Here is a 23,562-nt window from a genome sequence, read left to right on the forward strand (position 1 = left end):
AGAAAATTTTGCACTTGCACTTGTTTAATCAAAGTGTGGAATGCCGGACACTTAAAAACACAATCACAAAGTTCATACATCAGACCAGTGTTTTTAAAACAAAACATTTTGTTAGCAGAGGAGTGCAGCAGGCCTACCAAAATGGCTTTTTGGCAATCTTTTATTTACTTGTTACTATTCTGACACCTCCAAGGGGTAGTAGTTCAAAAAGATGGAACCGGTGACCTGAACCACTATTTACTGTGTCTCTGTGCCATCTGGTTAATAGTGTCACAATTACTGAATGAAATACTTCAACACAGCACACAGATCCCAAACCGCAACAAATTATGTCAACTCACCCCATTTTTACCCTCACAATCAAATTCAAAAATACCCAAATGTGTTAGCACTGCCTCTGATATTTGGCCAATGTCGGTTTTAGCACGACATGCTAAATCACCTACTTTCTCTCCTGCATTCATTGAATGCAAGTATGGAGGGCCACAGGGCTCAGCATTAGGTCCTCTGCTTACCTCCTTACACATGATTTCCCAGAGAGACATAATCATTAGATTACACCATTTTACCAATCAGATTTTTTGACAGGAACTCTAATTTATTTACAAACAATTTTAATTTGTTTAAAAACTACCCTAGAGCGCTGTGTGCTGTTAAACACTAGTCTAGAGCGCCGTCTGCTGTTAGACGCTAGCCTAGAGCAGTGATTCTCAAACTGGGGGTCGCGACCCCAGCGGGGGTCTCAGAATAATTTCAAGGGGTCGCGAGAGTGATTTAAAAACTGTGTAATTTTCAGTGATTATAATAAATATTTTTCAGTATTATCAGTGAAAGCTAATATTTTCAGATTGGTAAAAAGATATTACTGATTCAAGTATTTAGGACACATTCAGGCAGAATGCATCTTTGTACTTGGAACACAGCGCTCAGGAACAGTTTAAAACTGTTGTCATGTCAACTTGCCGCAGTAAACAAAGCCTTCAACGCTTGCCCCGCCTTCGCGCTCTTCTTATTGGCCCACTGCTCTAAGAACTGAACACGAATGATTGGTTAAAATCAGCTGTCAATCACTCAGTCAACGCCTCCTGTCTTCAGATGACAGGAGCTACAACCGCGAAAATGTAAAGATGAGAATGAAAACAACACTGACAGATTTAGTTTTAGAAACCACCTAAAGCTACAAATAATGGCACATCTGATTACTGATCACGTGGTGAATGTTAATCCACCAGCTATACTTATTGAAGAGTGGATAAGACTTCCATTGGCTTCAAGTCTGCTATGAAAATAACTAAAGCATTCACTGTAAAGTCTGTGGGACGGAATTTTCAGGTAACTGTTTGCCACTGAATCTACACATTAAGCACGAGAGGTTGTTTAATCCTTCATTTAATCGCCAGATGCAGTCAGCCGTACAAGTGGCAGCTATATGTAGAAGTTAACACCACGTACACCATCGCAAAAGGGCTTGCACTGACTAAGATTAAACTAATATTGCAGCTCATGAAAAGACCGGTATTGCTATTAAAATGAAGTATGCAAATAATAAGGTATATGACAAAAGCATCTGTGCAATATCACCAGGCGTTAGAACACGGCACAGTTATTGTTAAGAGATTCATTAATGAATTCATGTCAAGCAGTGCGTGCAGGGCCGGTGAGCGGTCCGTCCGTGATATCTTTTGGTCCCTCAATTACGCTATAAAAATGTGTTTTCTTGTGATAACGGGATTTCATTGAGACATATTTTCCTCACGCATGCATATATATATTTTTTGCTTGTTAGTTTTGATTATTGTTGATTTCAAATGCAATAAATCTGTTTATAAAACTTGTAGTAACATAGCGATACTTAGTGGGAGCCACTAAATTTTGGCTGGTGCACCTAAATTTTTAATGTTAGGAGCACCAGTACTACCAAGCAAAAATGTTAATTTCGAGCCCTGTAATCTATAGTAAATATAGTTAAAATATTGTGAACAGCTTAAAAAAAAAGCTATTTTTATTGTTTGGATATGCTTTGGTAGTGGCGGGTCGCGAGTTCTTGACAATCTTACAATGGGGGGGTCGCTGGTTTAAAAGTTTGAGAACCACTGGCCTAGAGCACCGTATGCTGTTAAACACTAGCCTAGAGCGCCATCTGCTGTTAAACACCAGCCTAGAGCGCCATCTGCTGTTAAACACCAGCCTAGAGCACCATCAGCTGTTACAAAATGGATTCAAGAGAGAATCATAATGCATTCTGACAATCTCAGGATCAATTTCAAGCAATTTGTAGACACAGCTTTGTTTCTGTGCACTTTTAAGCTTGTTAGGCCTGATGTCACCTCAACATGACGTTGCACATCAACATTGACATTACGTGCTTCAGAGACATGCAGAAGCGTTCCCACAGAATCATTATCAGTGATCATTTGCGTGTTTCTTTCCATCTGAAACTCATTCCAGACTAACAACACAGGGATGATTTCTCAGCAGTGTGAATGATTATGTGACCTTTAAGCATTTGTGTTGATCTGAACGTCTCTTCACATATTTTGCAGCTGTAAGGCTTCTCTCCGGTGTGAATCCTCATGTGGGCTGTAAGGTTTCCTCTTTTATGGAAACATTTCCCACACTCTTTGCAGACGAAAGGTCTCTCTCCGGTGTGAATCCTCATGTGGGTTGAAAGGTAGCTTTGATTAGCGAAACTCTTTCCGCACTGACCGCAAGTAACCAGCTTCTCTCCAGTGTGAGTTCTCATGTGGGCTTTAAGGTTTGCCTTTATACTGAAACATCTTCCACACTCCTGGCATGCTAAAAGCCTCACTCCACTATGAAATCTTGAATGGATTCGGAGTGAGTGTTTATGAACGAAACTCTTTCCACACTGAGGGCAAGTGTGAGGCTTCTCTCCGGTGTGAATCCTTGTGTGCACATCAAGTGATTTTTTATCGTAAAAACTCCTTCCGCATTGAGAGCAGCTGTAAGGTTTTGTTTCAGAGTGAATCCTCATGTGGGTTTTAAGATGTCCTTGAAGAGAGAAACTCTTTCCACACTGAGGGCAGGCAAAAATCTTCTCTCCAGTGTGGATTCTCACATGGGCATGAAGAGTGTGTTTACGTACAAAACTCTTTCCACAATGAGGGCAAGTGTAAGGCTTCTCTTCAGTGTGAGTTCTCATGTGGATGTCAAGGTTTCCTTTTATACTGTATCCTTTTCCACACTGATCGCAGGTGAACAGCTTGTCTTTATTGTGATTTCTTGTATGGACACTGAGAGAATGTTTATATAAAAAACCCTTTCCACACTGAGGGCAGGTGTACGGCCTCTCTCCGCTGTGAATTCCTATGTGGCCATTTAGAGAACGCTTATGCATGAAACCTTTTCCACACTGAGTACAAGTGTAGGGCTTCTTTCTGGTGTGAATCTTTGTGTCGACTCTGAAGTCTACTCTCTGATTGAATCTCATTCTCTCCTCTTTCGGCATAATCAGACCTAGGGTGAAAAGAGACCAACATTAAAAACAAACAACGAACCAAAAGCAACCATTTATGTCTAAAGGAGTGTCAAACTCCAGGTCAAACAGATGATCAGTGATGGTTTGGGCTGGAATATCATGGCATTCCCTAGGACTAATACTTGTGCTAGATGAACGCATGAACCATTCTGGAGGACCATGTGACACAATGGTTCAAACATTGTATCCTGAATGTGGTGCCATGTATCAGGATGATGATGCAGTGATACACAGCAAGACTGGTGACAGAGTGGTTTAATGAACATGGCAGTGGAGCTGAACATCTCCCATGGCCTGCACAGTACCCTGAGCTACATATTATTGAGCAATTTGGGTGTTTAGGAGAGAAGTCAGGAAATGTTTTCCTCCACCAGCATCATGTTGTGACCTAGACATTATCCTGCCAGAAGAACAGCTCGAAATCCCTCTGGGCACTGTGCAGGACTTGTATCTGCCATTCCCAAGACAAATCGATGCTATATTTTCCATTAAAGGAGGCCCTGCACTATAATAATCAATAATTGGGGTCTAAAACAGGGATGGCCAACCCTGTTCCTGGAGATGTACCTTCCTGCAGATTTCAGTTGCAACCAGCCTGTAATTATCAAGTACCGTTCAGGTCCTAATTAATTGCCTCAGGTGTGTTTGAACAGGGTTGGAGCTGAACTCTACAGGAAGGTAGATCTCCAGGAACAGGGTTGAGCACCCCTGGTCTAAAACCGGCGTTTCAGTTTCATTGTACAAGCCCTGCGTGTATATATATGTATGTGTGTGTGTGTGTGAAACCAGTATTTCCCTTTTTACTTTGAGACCTGATCTGTCATTGTGAAAATGGTATAATAATTTTAAATGTATTTTCCCCAGTAAAGAGTGGTACCAAAGTCAGTGATTTTGACAACACTAATCTGTTCACAAGAGTTCATTACAGTCAGTCATTGAAAGCCTACTTTAGGCCCTATCATACACTCGGCTCAATAAGGCGCAAGACATGTTTGCCCCGATGTGTTGCTATTTTCAGATCAGTGCAACCTTAATTTTCCTGTTTTCCACCACGTAGTTTAAATAGCAAATCCATTTGCACCACTTTGTGGACTCGTGGGTGTTCCGGTCTAAAAAGGAGGTGTGTTAAGGCGCATTGTTGGTGCAATGAAGAACTAAAATAGACTGCACAATAGACCAGCTGAGAGCAGGTCTAAAATCCAGCACAGAGCGCGTTAGTTGTGTGCCTCGCTTGCACATTGCTTAATACACACAGGATATACAGCAATACACAAATATTTTTACAAATGACAAAGAATTAAAGGATTAAAATATTACAAAAATTATTATTTTCCACATCACATAAACACCACTGCCTCCATGCCTTCTTCACCTCGGGGTGCTTTTTCAGTTTATTCATGACAGCTTGCTTTTGTATGATGTTATTATTAGTAGTAGTATTATTTATTATATGCAGATTTATATTTGTTTTATTAAAATCCTTGCGCTGCAGATGCTCTGTTTAACTGTTTTCTCGCCAGTGAAGCGTCCAGTTTTTACGCTAACAAAGTCCACCATGTAAATAGCAAATGCGCCATGGAGCGACACAACTGACTCTTGAGGGGAATGAGAGATGAGACTCTGATTGGTTTAATGCAGGTTATGCTCAAAACACACCAAGAACTCATTAAGAGAATAAGCACAGCCCTGTAAGACCATGCGGCGCGGCGCAGAGCTTATTTTTCCATCCTTAAAATAGCAAAGGTTAATTCGGACATGTGCGATAGACTTTATGCCTAGATCGTTAAAATAGAGCCCTTTGTGTTTTCAGATATTTTAGCACTCACTACAGTATCATAGTAATAGATTTGTATGAATTAGTATTGTCTTGTTACTTCTCTTTTTCTGTAGAGCTAGACATTTAAATAGAGCTAAAACGAGTAAGTGGAGCTTTGAGGATAAAACTAACCTGTTTTTTCCTCAGGATCTTCATGATTGACTGTGGATGTTCCTCCAATCTTGACGTCTTCACTCTCCTCTTTAATGAACGCCATCTTTATAATAGTCTGGCACGTAGAGCTGTGTCACTTCAGCAGGAGTTTCTCTGGGTTTGGACACTAGACCAGCGTTTCCTGACCCTGTTCCTGGAGGCACACCAACAGAACATATTTTGGATGTCTCCTTATCTGGCCCATTCATTTCAGGTTTTGGGGTCTCTTCTAATGCCCTGATGGGTTGATTCAGGTGTTTGTTTAGGAAGAGTTTGAAAGTGTGTACTGTTAACGGGGTTGGGAAACAATACACTAGAGGACATTCATTCTTTTTTCCTTCGGCTTAGTTACTTATTTATTAGCGGTCGCTAAAGCAGAATGAACCGCCAACTACTCCAGCATATATTTTACATGGCGAATGCCCTTCCAGCCGCAACCCAGTACTGGGAAACACCCATAGACACACTTCAGCCAATTTAGTTCAATTCCCCTATAGCGCATGTGTTTGGACTGTGGGGGAAACCGGAGCACCCGGAGGAAACCCACGCCAACACGAGGAGAACATGCAAACTCCACACAGAAATAGCTAAATTATACTTAATCATAGTAATAGTAAGTGTAGTAACCAAGTTAATCACCATTTATTTTTCTTTATTTCACGCATTGATAAATTTTATGAATCTATAAAGCTCCGTAGTTCAACACACTACTGAGGGAGTCTGAGAGAAATATAACAGTTAAATAGCCTGACTAGAAAACAAACACCCCACATTATTAAAAGATAACTTACTATGCTGATTATTACTTAAGTAACTTGTAGATTACATTTAACTAACTGCACTTACATGATAAAAAAATCAGCATGTTGGTTGTAAAGGTTCTCATTATGACACGTTTATGTTTGTTCACATTTTAATCTGTTTTGAACTACAACCGAGTTCAGCGTCCAGTGATCCGGACTATAGTGTTGAACAGTAATTGATTCAATTGACTCTGAGTTTTAAAGCTCTAAAGTATCTCCGTTTCTACCTGCAGACGATTACATTTATGTTCATATTTGACTGATTCACGATATGGGGAGCGAAATGAGACGTGTATAGTGTTAGTCAATCAGACATGCGCTTTACTGATGAAAGCGTTTCTATATATTGTATAAATCAGCTCGATAAAACGCTTAAACACAAACCTTTCTCCAGCCGAATCACAGATGGAAAGCAGCGCGGCGCCGGTTTGAGACGTCATAACTCCACTTCGAGATAAAAGTCCTGCTCAAAATAACTAAACTTTTCCAGATAATAAATTGAGCAAAAAATGTTCACACACTAGAAATCCAAAATAAAAAGAAAACTTAAACTTCCACATTAAGCACGAATTTGACCGAAAGAACACAATGTGGAACGTTATCTTCTCTTCCTGCACTGAACTAATGAAGAGGGCGGGGCTTTCAGAATCACATGACCATTAACAAAATAAACATTTAGATTACATGAGCCCCAAATATAATCTACTTTGAGCAGGGGACCTTCTCATATTTAACATTTTTGTGTGTAAAGACTAAACTGATGTTGTAAAAATGCACTTTTAATTAGATCTTTTTTTTTAAAGATGTTTTTTCATAATCACAGTCTGCATGAAATCAAAATGTAGTGTTTATTTAAGATGAACAATTATTCCGTGCAAGTTAAGCCACTGAAAAAAACAAACTCTGACTAAATATAAAATGCAGAATTTTTTGTGCTATTTTAATTGTTTTATTTGGCCAGTAAATTGTAATTTTACAAAATTAACCACCATGCTTGTGGAAGACAAATAATATATATATTATATCTCGAAATGGGGCATCGAGGTGGCGTAGTGAGTAGCACGATTGCCTCACAACAAGAAGGTTGCATGTTCTCCCTGTGTTGGTGTGGGTTTCCTCTGGTTTCCCCCACAGTCCAAACACATGCGCTATATGGGAATTGATTAACTTAATTAGCCGTAGTGTATAAGTGTTTCCCAGCATTGGGTTGCAGCTGGAAGCGTAAACCATACTAGATAAGCTGGTGGTTCATTCCATGCAACGTCATATTTTGACACTCATTCTCAGCCAAGCACTGTTGTGAAGTGACATGTACACTTGCGCCTATAAGGGTTTCTGCACTTAGTTATGCAAGCTAGAGCCAATATTGAGGGAAAAAAGGTGAACTTAGTTCTGCCCCTGAAGTAAAATTTTGGCAGACTAACTCAAGTCATACATTCAGCTTTTAAGCTTGACCCATGATCCAGATCAGAGCTTTCATCCAAAGACGAATGGCATGGGACTGACGCTTCCAGCAGATTTGGGATGTCTGTGAACATGACTAGAAGTCAATATATCGCAGCAACCAGAAAATCTATCTTCATGTTGAACAGAAGTAAGAAACTTTTATCTTTCAACTAATGAAATGAGAGTAACTGATGACAGAATTTAAATTTTTGGGTGAACAAGAGTCCTCACCTAATTTCTTCCCATAAAATAAACATAAAATAAATAAAAAGTATTTTAGTTTTATCCATCAAAAGCACACACACACACACACACACACACACACACACACACACACACACACACACACACACACGCACACACACACACACACAGATGATTTTATTGTTATTTAAAAACTTAAAAATCTTTATTTGTCCTTTGTGGCGTTACACTGCAGTTTCAGCTACAACCCCGTGTATCCTCCCTGATTCTTGACCACCGCTGGAAGAACCTCAGACAGCCGATTAATGTACTTGTTGCATTTGGCTTCAGTCAGTTCCTCGAACCAGAACTTATGAACGGCAGCCGTTAACTCAGTCTTGATGGTCGGTTTAGCTTCTATCCGGAGATACTCTTTCAGCTCATGCCACACCATCTCAATCGGGATTAGATCAGGGGACTCTGCTGGGGTCTTCACCCAGTTAATTTCCTCCGCAGCGATCACTTTTCCTGCAGCCGTGTGCTTCGGGTCGTTATCCTGGATAAATCGGTGATAAACACCAAAGTTTTCCCTAATGTACGGTGCAGCGGTTTCTCTTATGATAGTGTCTTCAAAGAAAGTCCTGTCCAACATCCCGTCAAAGATGACGATGGGTCCTGGTCCGAGTCTGGAAATGGCTGCCCAAACATGAACTTTCACGCAAAGCTTCCTCTTGGGCTCGAACTCTTGTCGTTCAAAGTGATCCAAAGTCAATGTAGTTTCACCTGAGAAAACGACGTCGTGAAACATTTCCTTTTCGTCGATCCATTTCTGAGCTAGTTGGAGACGTGCTTCTTTATCTGTGTCTGGGATTGTTGGACGAGATATATTCTTCCTGTATCTCCAACCAAGTTTTTGCCTGGTTCTCCGAATGCTTCGCTCACTGACGTTCACTCCGATGTCAAGCCAGAGTTGTTTTTTCATCAAGTTTGAAGCCATTTTATGGTTTTGGCTCATGATTTTCTCTATGGCTGCGATGATGTCCCTGTAAAACAAACATACATGAAATATTTAGCATTTAGGGCCTGTTTTCCCCTGTCATGTGTTTTCTCTGATCTGATGGCTCTGATTTGATCCGATTTCTGAAAATGGTTTCATTTATATTTGATCCTGAAACTCAGCTAGGATTCCTAAACGACAATCATGCCAAGAATCTGAGAGTTATTTTTTATCCACTTTTGCAGTTTAACAAGCATGTAATTGCAGTTTTGAAGAGCAGTGTAGGATTAGGTTTTAAAACCACAGCGGTTCGAACTGTAGTTCTGCCGAATGGGCAGTATTAATAGCTATAAATGTGGGAGAGCGTTGATATTATGTGATTGTATTGTATTGCAATATGGAACAGTTAAGTGTTGATGTTAAATCAAAGGTAATTCACAAATACTTGAAAATGAGATGATTTAATGACAATAATTCTCTATGGTTACAACTGAATTAGTTACAAAATAACTGTATAAAATGATCAAATATGAAATGATAAAACATATGATATAAATCGTACCCAGCTTAAATGTAAAATTAAAGTTACCAGAGGTAGAAGGAGAGACACAGGGGGAGGGAGAGAGAGAGAGACAAAGAGAGCAGGCCCAGAAGTTAGCCTGACTGCAGTAGAGTCAGAGAAGATTCAGAGGTGGAGAGGACCAGAGGAGGAAAGCAGACCAGGAAAAGACAGGCCAGGAAAAGAAAAGAGACAGGGCAGCGTTTTACCACCTATTTTGTATCTTTCTTGACCATGTGACTAAAGCCCAAATGTTGAGACATTCAAACTGACCAATCAACATGTGACCACATCGTAAAACCCCCAAAGTCCACACACCAGGCCCTGATCTTATCAGTATCTGCCTTTGGAGTCAGTATGGACCTTCTTGAGTCAAAAATACATGTTTTGTCATGTAAACAAACGCATATAATAATTTAGCCTCTTACAGCAGCTTTTTCCAGCTTAGATTAGTGGCAAAAGATAAACCATATCTTTCCAAAAAAAATTATCTAGAAACTGTAACCCATGCTTTAATCTCCTCTCGGTTAGACGACTGCAACTCCTTGTACATTGGTCTACCCCAGTCAACACTCTCTCGGTTACAGGTGGTCCAGAATGCAGCCGCCAGATTAATAACAGGAACTAAGAAAAGAGATCATATCTCCCCTGTCCTCGCCTCATTGCACTGGCTTCCAATAAAGCTTAGAGTTGATTTTAAATCCTTCTTTTCACATACAGTTGCAGTCAGAATTATTCGCCGCCCTTTGATTTTTCTTTTTAAATATTTCCCAAATTATGTTTATCAGGGGGTGACGCAGTAGCGCAGTAGGTAGTGCTGTCGCCTCACAGCAAGAAGGTCGCTGGTTTGAGCCTCGGCTGGGTCAGTTGGCGTTTCTGTGTGGAGTTTGCATGTTCTCCCTGCGTTCGCGTAGGTTTCCTCCGGGTGCTCCGGTTTCCCCCACAGTCCAAAGGCATGTGGTACAGGTGAATTGGGTAAGCTAAATTGTCCGTAGTGTATGAGTGTGATTGAGTGTGTGTGGATGTTTCCCAGAGATGGGTTGCGGCTGGCATCCGCTGTGTAAAACAAATGCTGGATAAGTTGGCGGTTCATTCCGCTGTGGCGACCCCAGATTAATAAATGGACTAAGCCGACAAGAAAATGAATGAATGAAGGATGTTTATCAGAGCAAAGAATTTCTCACAGTATTTCCTATAATATTTTTTCTTCTGGAGAAAGTCTTGTTTTATTTCGGCTAGAATAAAAGCAGTTTTAAATTTTTTGAACACAATTTTAAGGTCAAAATTATTAGCCCCTTTAAGCTTTATTTGTTTTCAATAGTCTACAGAACAAACCACTGTTATACAATAACTTGCCTAATTACCCTAACCTGCCTAGTTAACCTAATTAACCTAGTTAAGCCTTTAAATGTCACTTTAAGCTGTATAGAAGTGTCTTGAAGAATATCTAGTCTAATATTATTTACTGTCATCATGGCAAAGATAAAATAAATCAGTTATTAGAAATGAGTTATTAAAACTATTATGATTAGAAATGTGTTGAAGAAATCTGCTCTCCGTTAAACAGAAATTGGGGGAAAAATAAACAGGGGGGCTAATAATTCTGCCTTCAACTGTATAAAGCATTGCACCATTCTGCCCCGGTCTATGTCAGTGAAATTATTAGGCCTTATCCAGCTTGTAGACCGGTAAGGTCCCATGACCAGTTTCTTTTGTCTGTCCCTCGGTCTCGATGCAAATCAAAAGGTGACTGAGCGCTCTGTGTTGCGGCCCCAAGGCTCTAGAACAGTCTTCCTCTGAACATCAGGATTTCTCCTTCATTGGATGCTTTTAAATGTAACTTAAAGACTTATTTTTACTCCCTTGCCTTTGAATGACGCATACATGTTATTTCTTGTCTGTATTTTAGTATTATATATACAGTTGGGGCTAACGCATACATATAATGCGTTACCCTCAAAACTGGTCATAAGTGTATTTGTTTCATTTAGATTTATACAGGCTAAATAAATGATCTTTCAGTTGACGTATGGTTTGTTTGGATAGTGGTTAAGTTAGAGTTTGTTGGAGAGAGGCTGTTTGTCTTGGTTTAAGCTGCATTTCTACCAGTGTTGCTAGCAATAATGTAAGAATTAATGGATTTGTGAATGTTGAAAAGTACAGATAGGTTTTAATCCATTGTGCTATTCCTTGTGGAAAGGACTTAGGTGGTAATAGTTTTCATTTGCAGCATGATGATGATCTTATTTGGAGAAAGAAAACAGCTGATGAAACACAGTCATGAAATGGCCTCCACAGAGTCCAGATCTGAATATTATAGAGGCTTCACGAGATCACCAGGACAGAAAAAGAAAGCTGCTATAGTGACTTTTGCACAGTACTGTGTACTTTCATCCAAGTGGAAATCAAATTTCAATATAAACTCACTCGTCTGCTTCGCTTCCACTTTAAAGCCAAACAAACATGACCCTGCATAAATGTAAAAATAAGAGTGAAGGAACCTACTGATTTATTTTGCGAGGAATGCGTTTGTAAACTGTCAGATCTTTGTAATGTCTTCTGATGGTGCAGAGCGTTGCATTTACACCAATGGACTTCAGATGGCGCTGTATTTCCTCGGTGGACCTCCCCGCAGACCTCATGGCCCTGATGTCTTCAGCATGAAGCTTGGTGACTTTGGTCATCTTGAAATGTCTTTGCAGTCCGTGCGGATGGATGGCATTTATCTACACAGAGGTCATGATGTCACTGCGGAAATAAGTGAGAGCGGGTTATTTATGGTCTAAATTCATGCGAAATATCTTAAATAGGAGTTTCAGATAGGGTGATTTCAGAATAAGAGGGCCATTAGGTAAAATAGGCCATTTAATCAGGACTGTACCAGACTAAATACACTGCTAGAGTTTACTAATGGTTTTGTGTTAAATGGTAATTGTATTAACTAGATATTAAAGTTTGAGGACAAACTTTATGGTGGCTTGAAAAGCCGAGTCTGAATTAGCATGTTACTAGCATGAATTTGCAAGTAAATAGCATGATTCTAGCATGAATTAGCATGTTACTAGCATGTTTATAGCATGAATTAGCATGATTCTAGCATGAATTAGCATGTTACTAGCATGTTTCTAGCATGAATTAGCATGATTCTAGCATGAATTAGCATGTTACTAGCATGTTTCTAGCATGAGTTAGCATGTTACTAGCATGTTTCTAGCATGAATTAGCATGTTACTAGCATGATTCTAGCATGAATTAGCATGTTACTAGCATGTTTCTAGCATGAATTAGCATGTTACTAGCATGTTTCTAGCATGATTTAGCATGTTATTAGCATGATTCTAGCATGAATTAGCATGTTTCTAGCATGAATTAGCATGTTATTAGCATGATTCTAGCATGAATTAGCATGTTACTAGCATGATTCTAGCATGAATTAGCATGTTACTAGCATGTTTCTAGCATGAATTAGCATGTTACTAGCATGATTCTAGCATGAATTAGCATGTTACTAGCATGATTCTAGCATGAATTAGCATGTTATTAGCATGATTCTAGCATGAATTAGCATGTTACTAGCATGATTCTAGCATGAATTAGCATGTTACTAGCATGATTCTAGCATGAATTAGCATGTTACTAGCATGATTCTAGCATGGATTAGCATGTAACTAGCATGATTCTAGCATGAATTAGCATGTTACTAGCATGTTTCTAGCATGAATTAGCATGTTACTAGCATGATTCTAGCATGAATTAGCATGTTACTAGCATGTTTCTAGCATGAATTAGCATGTTACTAGCATGATTCTAGCATGAATTAGCATGTTACTAGCATGTTTCTAGCATTAATTAGCATGTTACTAGCATGTTTCTAGCATGAATTAGCATGTTATTAGCATGATTCTAGCATGAATTAGCATGTTTCTAGCATGATTCTAGCATGAATTAGCATGTTACTAGCATGTTTCTAGCATGAATTAGCATGTTACTAGCATGATTCTAGCATGAATTAGCATGTTACTAGCATGATTCTAGCATGAATTAGCATTTTACTAGCATGATTCTAGCATGAATTAGCATGTTACTAGCATGATTCTAGCATGAATTAGCATGTTGTTAGCATGATTCTAGCATGAATTAGCATGTTTCTAGCATGAATTAGCATGTAACTAGCATGATTCTAGCATTAATTAGCATGTAACTAGCATGTTACTAGCATGATTCTAGCATGAGTCAGCTTGTTTCTAGCATGAATTAGCATGTTGTTAGCATGATTCTAGCATGAATTAGCATGTTACTAGCATGACTAGCATGTCACTATCGTGTTGCTAGCACCTTTCTAGCAAGATTAGCATGTCAGCAGGATGTTAAAACTGTTAGCGTGTGTTAGAATAGCTAGTCACAGTCTCTGGGACAGTTGCTAGGGTGCTGAAATTGGTTGCTAGGGAGTGGCTAGTAAGTTTAAAGGTAATTAGTGATTGGCTGCTGGCTAGACTGAGTTGAATGAGGCCAGACTCTAGTCTGTAGGACAGTCTGATGCAGAGTTATGAGCTCACAAAGGTTGATCCAATGTTAAGTAAATGGGAGTCTTTTACAATGGAAGTCTATGGGACAGTTGCTAGGGTGCTGTAAGTGGTTGCTAGGGAGTGGCTAGTAAGTTAAAAAGTCATCAGTTATTGGCTGCTGGCTAGACTGAGTTAAATGAGTCCAGTTAGAAGTCTGTAGGACAGTCTGATGCAGAGTTATGAGCTCACAAAGTTTGACCCAATGTTAAGTCAATGGGACTTTTGGGTTTTTTCTGGGTCGTTTTTCAGAAAACCCAAGGTCGGATCAGTTAGAAAAGATATAGCAACCCGAGTCAGACCAGTTCGAAGGTTTGACGAAAGTTTGAAGTATGTAGCTTGAAAGGCCTAGGAGGAGATACACTTAGAAATTAGTCTCAGAAGAATAAGAAGAAGAAGAAGAAGAAGAAGAAGAAGAAGAAGAAGAAGAAGAAGAACTAGATATTAAAGTTTGAGGACAAACTTTATGGTGGCTTGAAAAGCCGAGTCTGAATTAGCATGTTACTAGCATGAATTAGCAAGTAACTAGCATGATTCTAACATAAACTAGATATTAAAGTTTGAGGACAAACTTTATGGTGGCTTGAAAAGCCGAGTCTGAATTAGCATGTTACTAGCATGAATTAGCAAGTAACTAGCATGATTCTAACATAAATTAGCATGTAACTAGCATGATTCTAGCATGAATTAGCATGTTACTAGCATGTTTCTAGCATGAATTAGCATGTTACTAGCATGATTCTAGCATGAATTAGCATGTTACTAGCATGATTCTAGCATGAACTAGCATGTTACTAGCATGATTCTAGCATGAATTAGCATGTTACTAGCATGTTTCTAGCATGAATTAGCATGTTACTAGCATGATTCTAGCATGAATTAGCATGTTACTAGCATGATTCTAGCATGAATTAGAATGTTATTAGCATGATTCTAGCATGAATTAGCATGTTACTAGCATGATTCTAGCATGAATTAACATGTTACTAGCATGATTCTAGCATGAATTAGCATGTTACTAGCATGATTCTAGCATGGATTAGCATGTAACTAGCATGATTCTAGCATGAATTAGCATGTTACTAGCATGATTCTAGCATGAATTAGCATGTTACTAGCATGATTCTAGCATGAATTAGCATGTTACTAGCATGTTTCTAGCATGAATTAGCATGTTACTAGCATGATTCTAGCATGAATTAGCATGTTACTAGCATGTTTCTAGCATTAATTAGCATGTTACTAGCATGTTTCTAGCATGAATTAGCATTTTATTAGCATGATTCTAGCATGAATTAGCATGTTTCTAGCATGATTCTAGCATGAATTAGCATGTTACTAGCATGTTTCTAGCATGAATTAGCATGTTACTAACATGATTCTAGCATGAATTAGCATGTTACTAGCATGATTCTAGCATGAATTAGCATTTTACTAGCATGAATTAGCATGTTACTAGCATGATTCTAGCATGGATTAGCATGTTACTAGCATGTTTCTAGCATGAATTAGCATGTTACTAGCATGTTTCTAGCATGAATTAGCATGTTACTAGCATGATTCCAGCATGAATTAGCATGTTACTAGCATGATTCTACCATGAATTAGCATGTTATTAGCATGATTCTAGCATGAATTAGCATGTTACTAGCATGATTCTAGCATGAATTAGCATGTCACTAACATGATTCTAGCATGAATTAGCATGTTACTAGCATGATTTTAGCACGAATTAGCATTTTACTAGCATGATTCTAGCATGAATTAGCATGTTACTAGCATGATTCTAGCATGGATTAGCATGTTACTAGCATGTTTCTAGCATGAATTAGCATGTTACTAGCATGATTTTAGCATGAATTAGTATGTTACTAGCATGATTCTAGCATGAATTAGCATGTTACTAGCATGATTCTAGCATGAACTAGCATGTTACTAGCATGATTCTAGCATGAATTAGCATGTTACTAGCATGTTTCTAGCATGAATTAGCATGTTACTAGCATGATTCTAGCATGAATTAGCATGTTACTAGCATGATTCTAGCATGAATTAGCATGTTATTAGCATGATTCTAGCATGAATTAGCATGTTACTAGCATGATTCTAGCATGAATTAACATGTTACTAGCATGATTCTAGCATGAATTAGCATGTTACTAACATGATTCTAGCATGGATTAGCATGTAACTAGCATGATTCTAGCATGAATTAGCATGTTACTAGCATGTTTCTAGCATGAATTAGCATGTTATTAGCATGATTCTAGCATGAATTAGCATGTTACTAGCATGATTCTAGCATGAATTAGCATGTTACTAGCATGTTTCTAGCATGAATTAGCATGTTACTAGCATGATTCTAGCATGAATTAGCATGTTACTAGCATGTTTCTAGCATTAATTAGCATGTTACTAGCATGTTTCTAGCATGAATTAGCATTTTATTAGCATGATTCTAGCATGAATTAGCATGTTTCTAGCATGAATTAGCATGTTACTAGCATGATTCTAGCATGAATTAGCATGTTACTAGCATGTTTCTAGCATGAATTAGCATGTTACTAACATGATTCTAGCATGAATTAGCATGTTACTAGCATGATTCTAGCATGAATTAGCATTTACTAGCATGATTCTAGCATGAATTAGCATGTTACTAGCATGATTCTAGCATGAATTAGCATGTTACTAGTATGTTTCTAGCATGAATTAGCATGTTACTAACATGATTCTAGCATGAATTAGCATGTTACTAGCATGATTCTAGCATGAATTAGCATTTTACTAGCATGATTCTAGCATGAATTAGCATGTTACTAGCATGATTCTAGCATGGATTAGCATGTTACTAGCATGTTTCTAGCATGAATTAGCATGTTACTAGCATGTTTCTAGCATGAATTAGCATGTTACTAGCATGATTCTAGCATGAATTAGCATGTTACTAGCATGATTCTACCATGAATTAGCATGTTATTAGCATGATTCTAGCATGAATTAGCATGTTACTAGCATGATTCTAGCATGAATTAGCATGTTACTAGCATGTTTCTAGCATGAATTAGCATGTCACTAACATGATTCTAGCATGAATTAGCATGTTACTAGCATGTTTCTAGCATGAATTAGCATGTTACTAGCATGTTTCTAGCATGAATTAGCATGATGTTAGCATGATTCTAGCATGAATTAGCATGTTTCTAGCATGATTCTAGCATTAATTAGCATGTAACTAGCATGTTACTAGCATGATTCTAGCATGAATCAGCTTGTTTTTAGCATGAATTAGCATGTTGTTAGCATGATTCTAGCATGAATTAGCATGTTACTAGCATGACTAGCATGTCACTATCGTGTTCCTAGCACCTTTCTAGCAAGATTAGCATGTCAGTAGGATGTTAAAACTGTTAGCGTGTGTTAGAATAGCTAGTCACAGTCTCTGGGACAGTTGCTAGGGTGCTGAAATTGGTTGCTAGGGAGTGGCTAGTAAGTTTAAAGGTAATCAGTGATTGGCTGCTGGCTAGACTGAGTTGAATGAGGCCAGACTCTAGTCTGTAGGACAGTCTGATGCAGAGTTATGAGCTCACAAAGGTTGATCCAATGTTAAGTCAATGGGAGTCTTTTACAATGGAAGTCTATGGGACAGTTGCTAGGGTGCTGTAAGTGGTTGCTAGGGAGTGGCTAGTAAGTTAAAAAGTCATCAGTTATTGGCTGCTGGCTAGACTGGGTTAAATGAGTCCAGTTAGAAGTCTGTAGGACAGTCTGATGCAGAGTTATGAGCTCACAAAGTTTGACCCAATGTTAAGTCAATGGGACTTTTGGGATTTTTCTGGGTCGTTTTTCGGAAAACCCAAGGTCGGATCAGTTAGAAAAGATATAGCAACCCGAGTCAGACCAGTTTGAAGGTTTGACCAAAGTTTGAAGTATGTAGCTTGAAAGGCCTAGGAGGAGATACACTTAGAAATTAGTCTCAGAAGAATAAGAAGAAGAAGAAGAAGAAGAAGAAGAAGAAGAAGAAGAATAATAAGTTTAAGATAGATAACAGTATGCTGGCTTTTCAAGCCACCATAATGAGCATGTAACTAGCATGATTCTAGCATGAATTAGCATGTTACTAGCATGTTTCTAGCATGAATTAGCATGATTCTAGCATGAATTAGCATGTTACTAGCATGTTTCTAGCATGAGTTAACATGTTACTAGCATGTTTCTAGCATGAATTAGCATGTTACTAGCATGATTCTAGCATGAATTAGCATGTTACTAGCATGAATTAGCATGTTACTAGCATGTTATTAGCATGATTCTAGCATGAATTAGCATGATTCTAGCATGAATTAGCATGTTATTAGCATGATTCTACCATGAATTAGCATGTTACTAGCATGATTCTAGCATGAATTAGCATGTTATTAGCATGATTCTAGCATGAATTAGCATGTTTCTAGCATGAATTAGCATGTTATTAGCATGATTCTAGCATGAATTAGCATGTTTCTAGCATGAATTAGCATGTTATTAGCATGTTTCTAGCATGAATTAGCATGTTACTAGCATGATTCTAGCATGAATTAGCATGTTACTAACATGATTCTAGCATGAATTAGCATGTTATTAGCATGATTCTAGCATGAATTAGCATGTTACTAGCATGATCCTAGCATGAATTAGCATGTTATTAGCATGATTCTAGCATGAATTAGCATGTTACTAGCATGATTCTAGCATAATTTAGCATGTTATTAGCATGATTCTAGCATGAATTAGCATGTTACTAGCATGATTCTAGCATGAATTAGCATGTTACTAGCATGATTCTAGCATGGATTAGCATGTAACTAGCATGATTCTAGCATGAATTAGCATGTTACTAGCATGTTTCTAGCATGAATTAGCATGTTATTAGCATGATTCTAGCATGAATTAGCATGTTACTAGCATGATTCTAGAATGAATTCGCATGTTACTAGCATGTTTCTAGCATGAATTAGCATGTTATTAGCATGTCTCTAGCATGAATTAGCATGTTATTAGCACGATTCTAGCATGAATTAGCATGTTTCTAGCATGAATTAGCATGTTATTAGCATGATTCTAGCATGAATTAGCATGTTACTAGCATGATTCTAGCATGGATTAGCATGTTACTAGCATGTTTCTAGCATGAATTAGCACGTTACTAGCATGATTCTAGCATGAATTAGCATGTTATTAGCATGATTCTAGCATGAATTAGCATGTTACTAGCAAGATTCTAGCATGAATTAGCATGTTATTAGCATGATTCTAGCATGAATTAGCATGTTACTAGCATGATTCTAGCATGGATTAGCATGTTATTAGCATGATTCTAGCATGAATTAGCATGTTACTAGCATGATTCTAGCATGGATTAGCATGTTACTAGCATGATTCTAGCATTAATTAGCATGTTACTAGCATGTTTCTAGCATGAATTAGCATGTTACTAGCATGATTCTAGCATGTTACTAGCATGTTTCTAGCATGAATTAGCATGTTACTAGCATGTTTCTAGCATGAATTAGCATGTTGTTAGCATGATTCTAGCATGAATTAGCATGTTTCTAGCATGAATTAGCATGTAACTAGCATGATTCTAGCATTAATTAGCATGTAACTAGCATGTTACTAGCATGATTCTAGCATGAATCAGCTTGTTTCTAGCATGAATTAGCATGTTGTTAGCATGATTCTAGCATGAATTAGCATGTCACTAGCATGACTAGCATGTCACTATCGTGTTGCTAGCACCTTTCTAGCAAGATTAGCATGTCAGTAGGATGTTAAAACTGTTAGCGTGTGTTAGAATAGCTAGTCACAGTCTCTGGGACAGTTGCTAGGGTGCTGAAATTGGTTGCTAGGGAGTGGCTAGTAAGTTTAAAGGTAATTAGTGATTGGCTGCTGGCTAGACTGAGTTGAATGAGGCCAGACTCTAGTCTGTAGGACAGTCTGATGCAGAGTTATGAGCTCACAAAGGTTGATCCAATGTTAAGATAATGGGAGTCTTTTACATTGGAAGTCTATGGGACAGTTGCTAGGGTGCTGTAAGTGGTTGCTAGGGAGTGGCTAGTAAGTTAAAAAGTCATCAGTTATTGGCTGCTGGCTAGACTGAGTTAAATGAGTCCAGTTAGAAGTCTGTAGGACAGTCTGATGCAGAGTTATGAGCTCACAAAGTTTGACCCAATGTTAAGTCAATGGGACTTTTGGGATTTTTCTGGGTCGTTTTTCGGAAAACCCAAGGTCGGATCAGTTAGAAAAGATATAGCAACCCGAGTCAGACCAGTTCGAAGGTTTGACGAAAGTTTGAAGTATGTAGCTTGAAAGGCCTAGGAGGAGATACACTTAGAAATTAGTCTCAGAAGAAGAAGAAGAATAATAATAAGTTTAAGATAGATAACAATATGCTGGCTTTTCAAGCCACCATAACTAGACTCTTGTGGGATCAAATTTTTTTGTTGCGATTAATTGCTTTAAACTATATCATTATATGTGGTATTTGACATGGGACGATAACCGGTTTTAAGGTATAACGCGGTTAGGAAAAGTCAAGGTTTTAAAATTTTCTGTTATACCATTCCTACTGTATTTGTAAGTTGTTTTTTTACATGTTTTTTTTATGACTACTTTGAGTTTTTTAGGGCAACAATAGAAAGTGATCCTCCACATCACAAGTTACTGGTCAGTCCATGAATATGGAAACATCTGAAAAAAGCAATCCCATATAGACCAATGTCCAGCATGCTGTAGAGCTAAATAGTGCAGAGGCTTGCTTTATATCCAAAGCAAAGATATCCAAAGATGCCTTTTCAAGTTGAACAGAAATCTGTGTTTTTGAAACTAATAAAGATGGCAGAAGTCCATCAATTATTTAAATTATTTAGCCTGACATGTATTGTGTCAAAACATTTTAAATATTAAAAAAATAATGTATATATATATATATATGTATGTATGTGTGTATGTATGCATGTATGTATATATATATATATATATATATATATAGATATATATCTATATATATATCTATATATCTATATATATATATATATATATATATATATATATATATATATATATATATATATATATATATATATACCATGTTGATGTATACCAAATTGGCCGAAATTACCATCAGATCATTTTTCTATATTTTAATCTTATAATGTTTGGTATTAGGCCTGTTGTTTTGTTCATTTCTGCACTAAAATAAAGATCAACATTGACCTGCTTCATGATCAGTCTGCAGTCTCAGTTCATCTGTTAGTTTCTCTATTATTTAAGCCTATAATGCAGAATTCTAGATAAGGTTTTTTTTTTTTTTACAGATTAATTCAATAGATAGATTTATACAAAACTTGACACCTGAAATGAGGCTCTGTGAAAGTCTGACCTCTCTGATTTATATTTGTCGTCTGTGGGTGTCAAAATAAAAATAAAAATTTGCATTGCATCTCTTTACTCCTAATGTTGCTAGTTAACACACCCAATGCATTTTTAACACATCCCATAATTTTTAAAAATATCAACGTGCTCATTTTCGCTTATAATGTCTTATCAACATCAACATAAATTAAAATAAGGGCGTGACGCTGATCGGAATCCGCGGGACTGCAAAATAAACCGTGGAGCTCTGACCAATGTGAGGAGATATATATATATATATATATATATATATATATATTATGCTTTCCCCTATCTTCTACTATCTTTTTCTCTATCTCGGCTGTGAAGGAACTGAGCTGTAGATGGAGGAGCTGAACACGCAGCAACATCGAAGGCTCAGGTTTTAAAGAGTCTAGAGTTAAAAAAAATAATAGTAATATAATAATAATAAAAAGAAAAAAAAGAGTCTCTGATCCATAACCCACAGTAGGTGGCGGTAATGCTCTGTTAAGAATGCAAACCGCCGATAAACACCAAGAAGAAGAAGAATGTGAGGAGAGTTTACCCGCACGTGACTTGTTTTAACTATTTTGGTTTGTTTATAAACTTTGCTGTGTGAAGGCGAACCGCACCAAGAACAAAGATAAACATTGTAACTATTATAATCCCCGTTTCGGAACAAAACAATCAGTCTACAGGTGTGAAAGCAGCATAGCAGTCATTATTTAAAACAGTCGAACATTATCAATCATTCGGTAGAGCAGGCAGTCAAAGGGTTAAAAAACTTTAAATAAAAGTTTAAACGTTATTTTTTTTATTTTATGCGTTATTATCAGCTCATATGTTCTTAAAATAATTCCAAACAGATTTGTTTTAATTGACTACAACATATAGTATATGGATCGTGTTAGCCTAGCGCGATTAATTAATATCCGCGATCGTCGCTGCATATTATAAAAAGTCTCTTGGCTATTACACACAACTCTTCAGTAACTATCCAAACGCTAACTCGGCAATATTAACACGATTACTCACATTTGTTGCATGAACATGTAAAAATCACTGGGTTAGCACATCTAGAGCTGTCATCCATCCGTCTGCAGGAAGTACCACACTAAAAACAGTCCGTCGGGACCAACTGATTCATTTTACATTCCGGGTGGATTTTCTGACAACTTCAGAAGAAGAAAAATAAAATAAAATAACAAAATCAGGTATCGACATAAATATAAAACAAGTTGTATGTATTATGTAAATATGTTGTACATATACAACATGTGTCTAGCAAATTACAATGAGAGAAATATGAAAACAACATATCATGATGATTAAATTGGCAGCAAATCCTTTCATATTTACCAGTATTCAGAGCATTTTATATATATAAATTTATATATATATATAAATTATTATATATATATAAATAATTACGGAAAACAAGCTCAAATCAAACACACGTTATAAACAGCACACAAATTTATTAACAGCTAAGCAAATCCCATTGTCAGCAGATGCAGCTGTTTTCACAATAGTTTAGCAGCCAAATGTTAAATTTCAAGTCTTTATTTTGTATTTATTGTTATAGAAAGTTTGTACTTCACACTTCCAGCATCCATTTAAACCATCATCACTTTGCAGCACAGCATATCAGTGCAACAGAATATACAAAAGACTTGCTGATGCACATCCACAGATCATTTAATGTGAACACAATATAAAACACTCCATAATTAGATAATAGTGAGACGTCAATCGAAACTGCAATGGGTTTGATTTATATTCGTGTACTCAAAATTACAATTTCAGTGGGTGCAAATTCAATAGAAGAGCCTAAAGGCGCTGATAAACTTCAAATGAAGAACAGAATAAACTACTGACAATAATCCCCTCAGGTACTGATTATGGGCTTTATTCGCCATTTTATGCAATATGTATTGCCATGCTGAAACCAGCAGCGCAGCACACTGGCTCAATGGTTAGCACTGTCACCTCGCAGCAAGAAGGTCGCTGGTTTGAGTCCCAGCTGGGTCAGTTTCCATGTTCTCCCTGTGTTGGTGTGGGTTTCCTCCTGGTTTCCCCCACAGTCCAAACACATGCGGTATAGGAGAATTGAATAAACTAAATTGGTCGCAGT

General features: G+C 37.6%; 1 protein-coding gene across 1 annotated transcript; it reads right to left on the reverse strand.

The window, feature by feature from the left end:
- Positions 1 to 6: 6 nt before the first annotated feature.
- Positions 7 to 6,720, reverse strand: si:dkey-77f5.4 (gastrula zinc finger protein XlCGF8.2DB). The gene is made up of 3 exons (XM_056473445.1): positions 6,656 to 6,720; positions 5,448 to 5,622; positions 7 to 3,477 (listed from the first exon to the last, which is right to left on the reverse strand). The coding sequence occupies exons 2-3, from the start codon at positions 5,530 to 5,532 to the stop codon at positions 2,450 to 2,452; spliced, it is 1,113 nt and encodes a 370-aa protein (XP_056329420.1). The 5' UTR covers positions 5,533 to 5,622; positions 6,656 to 6,720; the 3' UTR covers positions 7 to 2,449.
- Between the last annotated feature and the right edge of the window lie 16,842 nt (positions 6,721 to 23,562).

This window comes from Danio aesculapii, chromosome 15 (genome assembly GCF_903798145.1).
Source record: "Danio aesculapii chromosome 15, fDanAes4.1, whole genome shotgun sequence".
Taxonomy (NCBI): Eukaryota; Metazoa; Chordata; class Actinopteri; order Cypriniformes; family Danionidae; genus Danio; species Danio aesculapii.